The sequence below is a fragment of the Capsicum annuum genome, chromosome 2, assembly GCF_002878395.1.
Source record: "Capsicum annuum cultivar UCD-10X-F1 chromosome 2, UCD10Xv1.1, whole genome shotgun sequence".
In the NCBI taxonomy this organism is placed as follows: domain Eukaryota; kingdom Viridiplantae; phylum Streptophyta; class Magnoliopsida; order Solanales; family Solanaceae; genus Capsicum; species Capsicum annuum.
Window position 1 is genome coordinate 123966429 of NC_061112.1, and position 14869 is coordinate 123981297.

General features: G+C 35.7%; 2 protein-coding genes across 4 annotated transcripts; both read right to left on the reverse strand.

Annotated features, from left to right (window-relative positions):
* Positions 1-522: 522 nt before the first annotated feature.
* Positions 523-13992, reverse strand: LOC107859257. 3 transcript variants are annotated; one of them, XM_047406829.1, is made up of 5 exons: positions 13924-13992; positions 13766-13851; positions 13618-13684; positions 2109-2474; positions 523-938 (listed from the first exon to the last, which is right to left on the reverse strand). In XM_047406829.1, exons 2-5 carry the CDS (start codon positions 13782-13784, stop codon positions 719-721), a joined length of 672 nt encoding a protein of 223 aa, XP_047262785.1. In that variant the 5' UTR covers positions 13785-13851; positions 13924-13992; the 3' UTR covers positions 523-718. The 3 variants fall into 3 exon arrangements, with proteins under 3 accessions (XP_047262785.1, XP_047262786.1, XP_047262787.1); XM_047406830.1 differs by lacking the exon at positions 13924-13992 and having other exon boundaries at positions 13787-13841; XM_047406831.1 differs by lacking the exons at positions 13766-13851; positions 13924-13992 and having other exon boundaries at positions 13637-13676.
* On the reverse strand, positions 3318-5797 carry LOC124885131 (subtilisin-like protease 4). The gene has a single exon (XM_047406828.1). The coding sequence runs from the start codon at positions 5625-5627 to the stop codon at positions 3438-3440; it is 2190 nt and encodes a 729-aa protein (XP_047262784.1). The 5' UTR covers positions 5628-5797; the 3' UTR covers positions 3318-3437.
* Positions 13993-14869: the final 877 nt, after the last annotated feature.

Below are 14869 nucleotides of genomic sequence, written 5' to 3' on the forward strand. Positions count from 1 at the left end.
TTAATTTGCAAGAATTCTAACTCTACTAGGCAATGTCTGTAGTAAGATCAACTTCAACATTGTACAATGGATGCATTAACTCTACAATATCCCTCGTTGCTTTGTTGATCCATATGCACAGGCTGGCCTGTTACATTTCCGTTAGCTTGAAAGAACAGTTTACCCAATTGACAAAACAAAGGAAACAGTACTACTATTATTTTTGTCATGAATCAATCACTTTCACTATATAACCAATTCAACCCCAAGACTAAATCCATTAATACTTTGTTTTATTACAGGGAATAGCTTGGAGCAGAAAAGCAGACATCAGATCTCATAGGAGTATCAAATAAGACAGAAAAATAGAATGTCACTCATATCATGCCATATTATGTCTCAAGAGCTTTTTCAGAATGTCTTATAGAAATTAAATGATTTCGTCATCAAAATTAAGTGAAGATTTCATGGATGATGTAAGAATCATGCCACTCCAAGATCTGAAGGTGCAAAAGTGATTGCCATCTTATACAATATACTAAGTCAAAAGAAAATCTGAAGTATATAATCCCATTTATCTAAAATGGACCAAGAATTTGGCTCAGATACTGAGAAGAGACAGAAGCAATGTTATAAGATATTCTGGTTTGATGTACTAAAAACACTCTTTAACACTTTTGTTATCTGCAAGACACAGAATAAGATTCGAGGAAAGAAACTATTAACTCTATTTACCGCATCAAAACATGTCTATACGGAACAACCATGGTAGCAAAAAAACTATTATCAGGATTGCTATCAACAAGTTACAACATGGTTGTCCACGCCAGCATTCTCTATCTTGTTCTGCTGAACCAGTACCACCTGCAATATATCTTGCTTCGTTCCACTCCTCAATAAATCTATTGTTGCTGACACCAGTGACATTTTTTGCTATCTTCCGACAAATTTCACAATATCTGCATGACGATGCAGGAATGAACTGACAAAGTTTGATTTGGAATTTCAACTTTAACAAGCAGCAAAACACTACAAATTACTGAATTTCATGTTTTGATTATTACTGTTTATGCTATGTTACCCTTATCAAGCAACTCAATCACTTTAAGAATTTCAATACTAGAGTCTTTTTACCATTCCAAGAGGTTTTCCAGGTTAGGCACATAATGGCATTCATTTAGATTACTGAGCAACAAGAGTTCCCTGAACTGACATAACAAGCTCTTGATTTAGAAGCAGATAATTTTAAAAAATTATCTTAGCTGGCGTTTTCTTGCGCAAGGAGTTGGGAATGCGCTAACAACCATGTTGCTATTCTGCCAGAGCGCAAACCATCAATGGCATGTAATTCAAAACATACAGTTACCCCTGAATTCTCATAGACAGTAAATGATATCATTAATTAGTGTTGGAAGCCAAACTTGGGGATATTGAAAAGCACACAAATTTTCCCCATTCTTTGATGGCAGTATATATTATGGAGAGTGTGTAAAACCTACAGCTTCGAGAGGTGGAGAATCCACTACCTGTAAGTTCTAATATTTCCTCTTGTTCTGTTATTTGACACATTAATACAAATTATATCCATTAGTATAGAAGACATGATAAATTTCATTGAGAACAATTAAGTACAACGCTTTCTGCTCTTGAAACACATGATTATTTTATGCTTCAATAGCTTGGGAGGAGGGGTATAAGGTTTAAAGGGTGCCATATTACATGAAACTTGAAATTCCTATCTGACAGTTGTGCTAGGGCTAACTTGCGTCCACCTCAATTATTCTATATGGTACCGGTACTTCCACCAGCACAACAACCGGTAACTTTGCCCACCAAAACAATAATTTTTGCAAGGCAAATACTTTCTGAACCAAATGGTGAAAAAACAATACCAAATGGTAACCAATTCCAATAAAGACAAAGCTTTAGCTGTAAAATCTACTACTACATCTCATCAAAAGTACACAATATGTCAAAGCACGCAAAAAGAGCTAGAACTGTAAATTCAACCCGGGGACACAACAGATTAAAGCATGAAAATATAATCATCAATCAACATTGAAGTAAAAGATGATAAACAAACATGAATAATATGTAAGTAAAGACTAGGAAAAAAAAGTTCACATTACCTGTTTCCTTTAAGCCTAAACCAAGTCTCTGCACAATGAGAATGAACAAATCCAAGCTCTCCTTTACACCCGCAACCAATCTCAATCAAATCCACCAATTTTTTCCCACATTCAAATGTATCCAAATGACATATCCTACACACTTTTTCAAATTCAACAATCAAATTATTCTCCCCCACTTTTCCATTCCCAATATTACACTTCACATCAATCACATTTGAAAAACTCTCTTGCTTCACTTTCACCTTATTTCTACCAATCCCAACATCCTCTTTTTCAAGATTTTCATCCAATCTGATAGTGATCACTGTCTCCAGAGCTCTCTGATTCCGAGTATCCACCTCCTTATCCATAACTTTTTCCCTTCTTTTACATGCAAAATACCCCAAGAAAATAACTCCAATCAATTAATCAATCAGAAGGGTCAATGAAAAAGAGAAGAAATTAACACAATACTAATTGGACTTCAAGGGCCAAGTGAGACGTGAGGAAAAAGAGATAAGAAGGTAAAAAGATCCATACAAATAGTACTACAAACATGACAAGGACGGTTTCTTTTTATCTCTATGAAGAATTTATAAAAAGTGCAAGTTTCCTAGGTTGTTATCGACCTATTAATCCATCTACATATATATAGGTGGTAGTTGAATTGGTCATAATGTTGACAAAGCATTAGACTTTTCAACTGGATTAAGGATTTATTTATTTATTTTTGCTAATTTATATCACTAGATAAAATGTCTAATATATTTAGTAAAAAAGTAAAACAAAATTCAATACGATAAGTATAAGCAAAGGCTTAAACCTTTATCTTATCAATCCTAATAAGGTAAGAAATCTCTACTCCTGGGATCCCATAATAAGGTAAGAAATCTGAACTCTTTATCTTTCTACAAATAATTGTCTCATATTAGTTGGTAACCTTACTAACTACATAAATTAAACAAAAATATTAATTAATCATTTTTTCATATCGTCCTTGCAATTAATTCTTTCTTAAAGTGTTCACACTTCTTGTAAAATTTTCTAGAAGTTTTAAGGATTGAATTAGTAAAATAACCTTGATATTTATGATTTCTTAACACAATTGTAAACAAAAAAAATAACCCAACTAATACGGTTCAAAGGGAGTAGCAATTAACAAGCCCAAGTGTATGCCTAAACTTTAAGTTTAGGGGATAACCTGTAAAGTTTATGTATAATTTCGAACATGCCATTAAAAGTTTTGAGGCAAAAAGAGAAATTAAAGTTAATGAACAAATATTTATTCACAATCTATGTAGGAAACAATGAGAAAGTCATGGCTAATATATTCCAATCTCATCATCTTTACTTTCCCGATCTGAAAACTGATATTGGACTTCTAACAGAGTACTTGGCTGAAGACCATTTTATGTATCCTTGTGAAGAATTTGTTGAAGTTGATCGCTTAAATGTGACTTGATAGGACAACTTTTGGTTCAAAGTTGAGAATTTCAAGATTCTAGGCTTAATACTCAACGCGACACCTTCAACTCCAATTACTTGAACTGTGTAAATCGAACTAGCCTCACCAACATTAGTCACGGTCCTCGTGTATGTTTGAGCACCTGATCCAAGATTGATTGAAAATGAAGGATAATTCAATTCTGCTTCAGCTATCCTTGATGTGCAATGAACCTTCCTTTTCACAACGGTAGTGACTTGTTGATCAGTGTAGTTTAAGCCACATAAGTAAGGCACATAATCTTGGGGTTGGATGTCATAAATTAGGCCAGGATCATTTGCCTTCGATGGATTTACATGGCCTGATCCAATTGTAAATAGATCAGCAGGGTTGAGTTTTTCATCCTGAATGGGATTGTTGCCAAGGTTGACAAAATCAGCAGTCGTCATGATTGCAGACTTAATTGCAGCTGGAGACCAATCGGGATGTGCACTCTTTAACAAGGCTGCTACTCCTGCAAGGTGAGGGCAAGCCATAGACGTGCCAGAATCCATGTTGAATGATTTAACAGACGGCATCACCCCTTCAGCTGTTTCTATCCATCCCGCAAGGATATTCACCCCAGGGCCAATGATGTCAGGCTTTAATATGCCTGAACTTATTGTATTTGGTCCCCTAGAAGAGAAGAATGCAACTTCTGAAGCGTGCTCGTCTCCAAATCTCGTTCCCTTGAATGATATTGTTGCAACAGGGGCTGATGTTGAATTTATGTATTTTATGATCTTTAGTCCATCAATATAACTGATATGTGTTGCAGGAACGACATGAAGGTCTGCATATGTTGTATCGCCACGGTCTTTTTCGTTCCTGAGAATCATGGCAGCGCCACCAGCTTTTTCCACTGCTTGTCCTTTGTCTGTTTCAGACAAGTTACCCTTGGTTTCACACAACACTATTTTACCCCTGACAACAATTCTAGCCAATGTCTCACAATTACCGCCATTTATGAGGGGCAATAATTTTCTTGAAATTTTTGCTGACTGAAAGGCCGATTGGCCCTCATATTTAGCTCCATTACCCAAAACTGCTACAGCACTAATCTTTCTGTCCGTTGTACTAGCGCCAACAGTTAGAATCCATGGAGATCCATTCTCTATAGTAGCACTAAATGGTCCGCTATTTCCTGCTGAGCAACTAACGAAAATCCCCTTCTCAATGGCGCTATAGGCTCCAATTGCTATGATTTCTTCATAGAGGAGTCTAGCCTCTTCTCCAATGGAAATGGAAATTACATCCACCCCGTCTTCAATGGCAGCATCATAACCTGCTAAGATATAAACTTCCTCACAATCGCTATTATCATCACAGACTTTGTAAATGGCCAAATGAGCACGGGGTGCAATGCCAGCAGCAGTGCCATTGGCATTACCACGCCAATTGGCACCATCCACAAAGTTGCCAGCAGCTGTGCTTGAAGTATGGGTCCCGTGTCCATCTCCATCCAAAGGTGACTTAGCCGTCTTCACAAAGTTTCGTGCTCCAATAAGCTTTTTGTTACAAGCTTTGAAATGTAACTCACATTTGCCTTTCCATTTGGCAGGCGGAGGAGGCATCCCGTTGTCGTTGAATGAAGGATGTTGTGGAGTTATTCCAGAATCAAGCATACCAATAATCACACCTTTACCCGAATTTGAGGCTTTCCACAAGCCAACATTCTGGTGCAGGCCAAGGAAACTAGGACTGTGTGTGGTATGCAGCTGCAGCACCCTTTGAGGACGCGCAGATACAAATCCTAGTTTTGTTTCCATCACCTTCACTTCATCTGGTGACAACCATGCAGCAAACCCGTTAAGCACCTGACTATAAGAATAAATAATGCGCGATGAATGATCAGAAATATTTGTTGGCAAAAATGACTGATGCCAGAGGTAAAAATCTTTTGAATCAGAGAATACAAAATCATCAGGCAACGCAAGCTGCACAATGTAAGTTTCTAAATCATTTTGATTAGTAAAATGTTCAGCAAAAGTAGTTTTTGATGAATGAAGCAATATGAAGATGCCAAAAAAGGTTGAAACGAATTTGAGATTCATATCTATTTTTTGGTGACTATCACATTGAGCAAGATGTGCATTATATAATGCTTTTTGATGAAGAACAATTCAATATGTTAATTATGTCCCCTTTTACGGATGTTCCATATTAAACTTGGATTAATTACATTACCTTTTAAACTTTATAGTGTACACACTTTATATCTTCCTTAAATAGTCTGTATTAATCTATTCCTTATCTATTCCTTATGGTCAACAATTCATTTTTGTGCCAAATATCCATATTAGCCAATTCAACTTGGAAGTTTGATTTGGAAAAATAATTATTGGCTGAACATGCTATTTTATGGATATGGATCAATTAGACATTTACATTAGAGAACTTTACGTAACTAACCAATCTTAAAAAACACATTATATATTTTTAGCATTGTTTTCAAAATAACAGTAGTTGCGAAAGAATAGTTACATAGTTTGTCGAAATTGAAAGATGAACAAATTTCCTTTTCGTTCTAGTCGATTCACTAAAGAAAGAAACCGTGGAAACGATTGTAATTTATTAGGGAATAATGAATTTCTACTAATCTGTAGGGGCCTGAATTAATGTGGTTTATGAATTATTACTTTACTTTTTTATTAGCTTTCTTTTTTATTTTGTTTCTACATTGATAAAATACTTGCTTAATTATTTTAATTTATTATAAATTTAGATATATAATGACGCTTATAATTTTTTTGTCAATAGTATATGTGATAAATCTTCGATAGCAATATATATCAAATATTATGTGTATGTAAGCTGTATGCTTGAAATAACATTATAAATATAATGGTATTATAGCAATATGTATGAAATAGGAAACTGAAAATTCTAGATCTGTCCAAGAGCATTCATATTCTCTACGCAACTGTGAAATATTGCTGGAAATTGGAGAAAATTCATTTATATATTCAAAATTTAAATTTAATGAATCGATCCCTAAATTTCTCTCTAGCTGCCGTTGACTTCTAAACCTAGCCCTTGACTTTTCTGGCCAGCATGGCTGCCATAGCCGGTGGGACTATCCCATCGGATGATAGTAATAAACACACTAGGGAGGTAACAGAATATGTTGATTAATTGAAATCTAAAGTGGTGGATAACTCTAACATTAGAGTTCCACCTAAATCGGTTATAATGCTGTATGGGGAGCCTAGTATTACGTGGAAATCATCTGAAGTTAGAATTTAATCATGCAGGAGAAATTACATTATGCAATCATCTGTAAGTTTTCTTATGGAAAACCTCACATTGAAATATTAAGGAAAATTATTTTGAATCAATGTGGAATAAAGGGACAATAAAATATAGGAGTAATGGATGAAAGACATGTGCTAATAAGGTTAGAAGCGTTGGAGGACTATGTTCAATTATTATCAACGTCACATTTTTATATTCAGTCGATGGACAGATATTGGTAAATGAGGACCTTACAGTGGGATTCCATGGTTTGAGCCTGATGTTGAAACTTTAATGGCAGTTGCTTGGATTTCTATGCCAGATTTTCCATCAAATTTTTTTTGCAAAAGATGCAATATTCTCTATTGCATCAGCTGTAGGAAGGCCTCTCAGAGTTGATATGGCAATCAAAAATCATACTAGGCCTAGTTGTGCGAGAGTGAAGGTGGAGGTTAATTTGGTTGCAAATTGCCTCAAAGGATACGAATAAACGAAGAGAATAATATTACTGGGGAGATTAAATCAAAATGGATACAAATTGATTATATGCCAAAATACTGTAGAGAATGTTGTTTACAAGGGCATGACGAGGAAAGTTGTTGGAACAAGCATCTGAAATTATTTGACAAGATGAAGAAAACAAGCAAAGATACATAGGAGAAAACAGAAGAGAAGACTCAAGATGGGCAAATGAAGCAACAGCAGCAACAAGACAATACAAGAAGAGAGAAAATAAATAATAAATAGTGGCATGCAAGAAAGAATAGATATAGGATGGACAGATTTGGGCATATTCTAGGAGAGATGAATGGGAAAAATGATAAAGAGCTGAAAGTTTCTAACTTTTTTAATGTATTGAAAGACAAAGAAAATGAAGTTGATCACATTAAAGAGGTAGAAACAAAAGGTGATACAGATAAACAAGGGGATCGAGAGCCACTTAGTACAAAAGATTGGGTGAATAAGAATTTTGGTAAATATGCAAAAAATAAACAAGGAGCACAGGATGCAGAACAGATGAATGTAACAAAGGAAAAGACAAGCAAAGATAAAGATATACAGAAGAATCAAGAACAGTAGGATGATAAGGTAGATAACCAGGAAAAAGTCAGTAATAAAGAGATTCAAAAGGAAGAAGAAGACAAGAAAATCCAATTATTTGATGCAGAAGCAAATGAATTGAAGATTCTGGAAGGGATTTCTCCATTAGCGATTGAATCAGACAAAGTGATGGAGATTTATAATGAAAATAAGGCATATTTGGATGAGAATAACCCGGAAGATAAAATTAATAAAGTAGCTAAGGATGTAGATTTATCTCCCAATCAAGTTGAGTCAATGAAACCCAAGCAAAGTAAATCAAAGAGGAAGAACCAGAATAATAATGCAAGTGCCGACACAATTCATAAAAGGAGTCAGGCTGCTAAGAATAAGTCAAGATGAAAGCATTAATATGGAATATAATGTCTTTTAATACATAACAGGCCTTTACCAGATTAATCACAATGTAGAAGAGAAATCAGTTTTATTTTATAGGTTTTATGGAACCATTTCAAGAGAGGCAGCATATAAAGATTATAAAAAGAGATTGGGTATAATGCAAGCTGTAGTGAATATATCAGGTAAGATATGGGCGTTTATGAATGGAAGTGTGGAATGTAGCATAGTCAAAGATGAGGAACAAGAACTATCAATGAAGCTAGTATGCCAACAAGCTGATGTAACTTTGTTAGTATGCAAAGTGCAGTCAGGAGAAAGGCAAGTTCTATGGGATTCATTATTAGAAATGACTAGTTTTCAATAGCCTTGGCTAATAGGAGGGGATTTTAATGTAATAATAAATGAAGAATAAAAATTGGGGGGATTACCAGTTACACTGAATGAAACTCAGGATTTTAATCAGTGTATAAGTTTGTGCAATTTGGAAGAACCTCAGTTTAAAGGAAGTAAGTAGACTTGGTGGAATGGTAGAACAGATGATGCATGTATATTTAAAAAGTTGGATACAGTGTTGTTCAATGACAGATTACAGAATTTGTTTCAGACATTGAAGGTGGAATATGTTCCTAGAAGTGGTTTTGATCATTCTCCTTTATTGATTCAGTTCAAGATGGATAAAGATCAAGTAATCAGATCTTTTAGATTCCTGAATCTATGGTTGAAGGATGAGACATGTTTGGAAGTGATAAAGAACAATTGGAAAACATATATAGATGGTAATCCTTTCATTGTGTATTATCATAAAATGAAGAAGGTTAAATCAACATTGAAAAGATGGAGTAAAGAGGCTTTTGGAAATATATTTCAAGAAATTGCCACTTTGGAAGATGTTCTGAAAGGTAAGGAAAAGAAATTTGAAGAGATGCCTGATGGAGAAAAAAGGAAAGCTCTGAGTAAAGCTCAGGCTAAATTAAACCTTCAATTAAAGAAAGATGAAGAATTTTGGAAGAAAAAAGCAGGATATGAATGGTTTAAATATGAAGAAAGAAATATTGTCACTACCTGAGCCGAGGCCCTGGCCGCGACGGACATCTCGAACCATACAGGCCCGAAATACCCCTATCACGTCCCACCCTACTAGTGATATTGTTCGCTCTGGGCCCAGGCCCTCATGGCTTTAAAACGTGTCACTAGAGAGTAAGACGTTCTTACTTATATACCTAACATCCCTCTAGTGTTTTGTCGATGTAGGACTCCTTCTTAAGTTGAGGTGTTATATACACACCCCTTACGAACTCAACATCCTCGCTGAGGTTTGCCCCACCAAATGCAATTTGCCTACACTCAAGACTGAGGTTTGCACTTCCTTACCAAGATTCGCCTGCACTCAGTTTGAACTCTGACCCACATCGACAGGGACGACACAGAAGCTGCTCTGATACCATTCTATCATGACCCGAGCCGAGGACCTGGCCACGATGGGCATCCCAAACCATACAAGCTTGAGATACCCCTGTCACGTTCTAACCCACTAGTGATATTTTCTGCTTTGGGCTCAGACCCGCACGGCTTTAAAATGCGTTACTAGGGAGTAAGACTTTCTTACTTATATACCCAGCATCCCTCCTGTGTTTTGCCAATCTGGGACTCCTTCCTAAGTTGGGGTATTACAAATACAAAGTTCTTTCATGTAATTATCAAAGGAAGGAAAATCAAATAAAGAATTAGGAGGATGCAAAATGAAGAAGGGGTATGGATGAAAGAAGAATAAATAATAGTAAATGCAATAGTAGATTTTTTCCAGAAGTAGTTCACTAAGCAGGAAGATGCACAGGATTTTACCATACTAGATGAGATACCAAGGTTGGTAACTAATGAGCAGAACAAGGACATTTACAAAATTCCTACTGAAGATAAAGTAAGAGAAGCAGTAATGGGGTTAAATAGAAATAGTGTAGGGGGGCTTGATGGAATGACAGGAGCATTCTTTCGAGATGCATGGAACATTATCAAGGAGGACATACATAGAATGGTAATTACGTTATTTTATGGTTATCAGATTCCAAGATTCATTACACATACTAATTTGGTATTGTTACCAAAAAAGTTAGTAGTGAATACTTTTTCAGATATAAGGCCAATTTCACTGAGTAATTTTGTGAATAAAATTTTCTCAAGAATTATTCATGAAAGGATCAAAGGAATTCTACCTCAACTGAAATCACTTGAGCAAGCAGGTTTTGTACAGGGGAGAAATATTGCTGAAAATATTTTGGTGGTTCAAGAGATAGTATCAGAAATAAGAAAGAGGAGTAAACCACCTAATATAGTTATGAAGTTAGATATGATAAAGTCTTATGATAGGTTGAATGGCTTTTTTCTAACAAAGGTGTTGAGGAAAATGGGTTTTTCAGAAATATTGATAGACATGGTGTTTAAGTTGTTAGAGAATAACTGGTATTCAATTTTACTGAATGGGCAACCTAAAGGATTTTTTAAATCTTCAAGAGGTCTGAAATAAGGAGACTCTCTATCGCCTGCTTTTTTCGTTATGATAGCTGAAGTTTTGTCTAGAAATATGAAGAAATTAATGCTGGAAAAGGAGTTTAAATTGTTTGGTATGCCAAGAGGGAGTCCTAAGTTAAATCACTTGGCTTTTACAGATGATATGATAATTTTATGCAAAGCTGAAGTGAAAACTCTGCAGATGGTGATTAATACATTGGATGGATATGAAAAAGTATCTGGGCAGAAGATTAATAAGGAAAAGAGTGTTATTTATTTACATAGAAGGGTCTCAAATGGAATAGGAGTTATGTTGGTTGTCCCATATTCTATATGAGGAAGAAGAAGGAGTATTATCAATAATTGATGAATAAAATAGCAAACAATGTGTAGACATGAAAAAGAAAGCTTTTATCATATGGAGGTAGAGTAGTATTGATCAAGCATGTGTTGCAGAGTGTTCCTATACATTGCTTGTCAGTAATGAACCCCCATCTAAATGTCTTGCAATCTATTCAAAAAATTCTAGCATAATTTTCTTGGAGCAGCAGAATAGGGGAAAAATGGAGACATTGGGTGAAGTGGCAAGATGTGTGTTTGCCACAAGAAGAAGGGTGCCTAGGATTTAGACAAATTTTTGATATCTCTATGGTATTATTTTGTAAACTATGATGGACTTTTAGAACAACATCTTCCATCTAGAGTGAGTATATGTATAACAAGTACTGTAAAAAAGAGCATCCAAATATGATGATATGGAAAATTGGTGTAGGGGGATCCCACGTGTGGAAAAAGATGTTAAGTGCTAGAGATATGGTGGAACATTTAATAGTGTGGCAACTGAGAGAAGGGAATGCTAATTTATGGTTAGATGATTAGACTGGTCAGGAGGGTTTGTATTCACTAATGAAAGGGAACTAGGATGAAAATTGACAGTATCAATATGTAAATGACATTATAAAGGATGTTAGATGGGATGAACATTTGGTTACAAGTATGTTCTTACCAGATATGGTTGAACATATTTTAACCAAAGTACATCCACCAAAGGGAGAAGGACGTGACAAACTTGTATGGAGTATAGAATCAGATGAAGCATTTAAAGTGAAAACTGCTTGACAATATATCAGGAATAAAGGATAAGTGAGTAACATATACAGGAATATTTAGATTAAAGGAATGCCTTTTAAAATATGTTTCTTTATGTGAAAGTTATGGAGAGGCAAAATTCCTATGGATGATTGTGCAAGAAGATGGGGAATGCATGGTCCATCTAAATGTTGGTGCTGTGAAGAGCCTGCAGTGGAGACAATCACTCATGTATTCAGAAGATCATATTATGCTAACAGGATTTGGTCTTATTTTTCTTCTTTGTAGGTATTTCTATTCAGAACTAACTCTAAGAGGTACTATCATCAAATGGTGGGAATTTCAGGTGAAAAAGAGAGTTCAACCATATTTTCATGCTTTACCTAGCATTATTTTATGGGATATATGAAGGAGAAAAAATAGAAAGAAACATGATAATAAGAGTACAACAGGATTGAGGCTGATTTATAATATAACAAGGGCTTTGAGGCTGCTGTTGATGGTCAGAAAACCAGTAAGAAGTTTTCCTACTGATTGGCCACAAATGAGCGGAAGATAGTGGAAGCCCATATGTTTTCTATTTGAGAGATGAGAAGGGTTATATTATATATACTAAAGCTGTCACGACCCGAGCCGGGGCCCTGGCCACGATGGGCATTTCGAACCACAAAGGTCCGAGAGACCCCTTATCCCTAGTGATATTGTCCACTCTGGGCCAGGACCGCATGGTTTTAAAATGCGTCACTAAGGAGTAAGGGTTTCTTACTTTTATACCCAGCATCCCTCCTGTGTTTTGCAGTTGTGGGAATCCTTCCTAAGTTGGGGTGTTACATACACCCCCTTATAGACTCAGCGTCCTTGCTGAGGTTTGCTCCATCGAATGAGATTTACCTACACTCAGGACTGATGTTTTTCCCGCCTAATCGGGATTCGCCTACACTCAGTTTAAACTTTCGCCCACATCAACACGGCTGACACAGGAGTGGATCTGATACCATTCTATCACGACCCGAGCCGGAGCTCTAGCCGCGACGGGCATCCCAAACTCTGAAGCCCCAAGAAACCCCTTATGCCTTATCCCTAGTGATATTATCCGCTCTGGTCCCAGGCCCACACGACTTTAAAATACGTCACTAGGGAGTAAGACTTTCTTACTTATATACCCAGCATCCCTCATGTGTTTTGTCGATGTGGGACTCCTTTCTAAGTTGGGGTGTTACAAAAGCAGAGCCACATCACTATGCAGATAGTTTATAAGCAGAGGCACACACAATTTTATATGCAGCAAAACACTGTAATCAATCACATTAGACAAGATAATCATTCAAATAGATTCTCTTATTTTGGAGAGGATATTAATAGGAATATGGAAATGTCCATGGAGCATTGCAAACATGTTAAAGAAGATTGAGCAATACATGCAAGGAAAGCAAGTCAAATATCAACACATTTACAGGGAAGGGAATCAGTTAACTGATAATCTTGCAAATGTAGCCATTGACACAGGAAAGGTTAGCATCACTAGTTTTAACAACTACAATAGAAAGAAAAAGCCATACTTAACAGTGATAAATGACAGTGCCCCTACTTGAGAATTACACCCATATGCAGTTAAAGGGCAAGAGAAGTCTTAGGCAGCAAAGTTTACATGCATCATATTTACAGGAATTAAAAGCAACAAAAGGTGAACATGTAGCTAGTCTAGTCTACTACAACCAACAAAATGGATTCTCAGCATCATGGGAGGATCTATTGATCGATTTGAGCTTTTTAAACCTGGGTGTCAAGTAGCTACCAGTATCTTCGTGGGTCCAAGCATCCTCTATCTTCATCCCTCTCAGATCTGAACATCACAGGATAAAAAGAGTAAGCTACAGATGCAGAGTGAAGATGCGAGCTCAAAAACAGATGAAGGAATATTTACTTGAAGGTAGCAGCTTCATACAGTTGATTAGATCTCTCAGTGCTGATCAAAAAGCGGGTCAAGGTCCCATTCACCGGAGAACTCAGCTACAGAAGGTGTTTCATCAGTGGGAGCATAATAAGAAACAAATACATCAACATAAAGAAAATCTTACTTACTTTTGTAAGCTGAATAATTAAGAAAGTAGGACCTGAAGGAGATGGCACCGAGTTGATTATCCAAAGAAGAAGGCGGTGGAGCTCAAGGTTGAAGAAATGCAGATTCATTTTGAGAAGTGGCGAGAAGATGAGAGAGATTAGGAAAGTGGATGTTTTTGGAAACCCTACTACCTTTTATGTATTAAACAGATCCGTGTTGGACCGAGTCTTTAAAATAGTAGTGGCTTTTTAATTCTATAATGGGTTGGTCCATTAAATCTTGAATAATTTTTAATAAAATACCAAATTAAACCAAAAAAAAGTATAAAATAGAAAAAATGCTCTGTTTCCATCTTGAACTATACACGAAATTGCTTAGACACACCCGAATTTTAGAAGGATCCTATTACCCCCTAGACTAATTAAAATCGTATTTTTGGCAACCTTAGTGCCTACATGGCACATACGTGGCACATAAGTGAATCAACACACTAAAGGTTCACATAGGCACACGTATGTGCCACGTAGGCACTAAGGTTGCCAAAAATACGATTTTAATTAATCCAGGAGCTAATAGGACTCTCCTAAAATTCAGGTGTGTCTCAGCAATTTCGTGTATAGTTTAGAGTAGAAACAGTTCATTTTCTCTATAAAATATTGTATGTATATATTGTATATTTCTAATGATACAACAATTGCAACTGGCTAAATTTTATTTATATTCTATTATTATTTTTATCTCAACAAATATGTATTAATAATGTGCATAACCATTATACATTGAATATAATTAGGATGCATAATATAAAATTATTTGAACTAGCATATTATGAAATATATAACTATATTCTAATATTCTATGATATGAAAGTAATAGTGTATATTTAATATATTGGCATTAACGGTAGGAGAGAGAAGTCAAAATAGATAAGAAAGGTAAAATATATATATATATATATATATATAT

Bases quoted from the DNA above. Each gene is read 5' to 3' on its own strand.
- LOC124885131 (XM_047406828.1), bottom strand. From the start codon at position 5,627: ATGAATCTCAAATTCGTTTCAACCTTTTTTGGCATCTTCATATTGCTT.
- LOC107859257 (XM_047406829.1), bottom strand. The intron at 2,475-13,617 runs GTTTAAAAAGCT...TGCATGTAAAAG, and splicing joins GGTAGCTACTTGACACCCAG to AAGGGAAAAAGTTATGGATA. The intron at 939-2,108 runs GTAATGTGAACT...ATCGTCATGCAG, and splicing joins TTTAGGCTTAAAGGAAACAG to ATATTGTGAAATTTGTCGGA.